At 73.2% G+C, this 328-nt stretch overlaps 1 protein-coding gene across 1 annotated transcript in view; it reads left to right on the top strand.

Moving 5' to 3' along the window:
• The window catches only part of FAM84A (family with sequence similarity 84 member A), a gene marked incomplete at its 5' end in the record, with an annotated part of 9123 nt that continues 8795 nt past the window's right edge, over window positions 1-328 (top strand). Inside the window, 1 exon segment of the mRNA XM_025198081.1 lies at window positions 1-327. Within this exon segment, the coding sequence (XP_025053866.1) occupies window positions 1-327 (327 nt within the window).

The following is a 328-nucleotide window of genomic DNA, read 5'->3' on the forward strand; positions in this document are numbered from 1 at the left end:
CTGCTGGCGCTGGGGCCGGCCGAGCACCCGCCGCACTGGGCCGTCTACGTGGGCGGCGGGCACATCGTCCACCTGCACCAGGGCCAGATCCGCCAGGACAGCTTGTACGAGGCGGGCGCGGGCAGCGTGGGCCGCGTGGTGAATAGCTGGTACCGCTTCCGCCCGCTGGTGGCAGAGCTGGTGGTGCAGAACTCCTGCGGCCACCTGGGCCTCGAGAGCCACGAGATCTGCTGGACGAACTCGGAGAGCTTCGCCGCCTGGTGCCGCTTTGGCAAGCGGGAGTTCAAGGCGGGCGGGGAGCCGCAGGGGGGCGCGCGGCCCCCGCCGG

This window comes from Alligator sinensis, unplaced genomic scaffold, assembly GCF_000455745.1.
Source record: "Alligator sinensis unplaced genomic scaffold, ASM45574v1 scaffold130_2, whole genome shotgun sequence".
NCBI classification, from domain to species: Eukaryota; Metazoa; Chordata; order Crocodylia; family Alligatoridae; genus Alligator; species Alligator sinensis.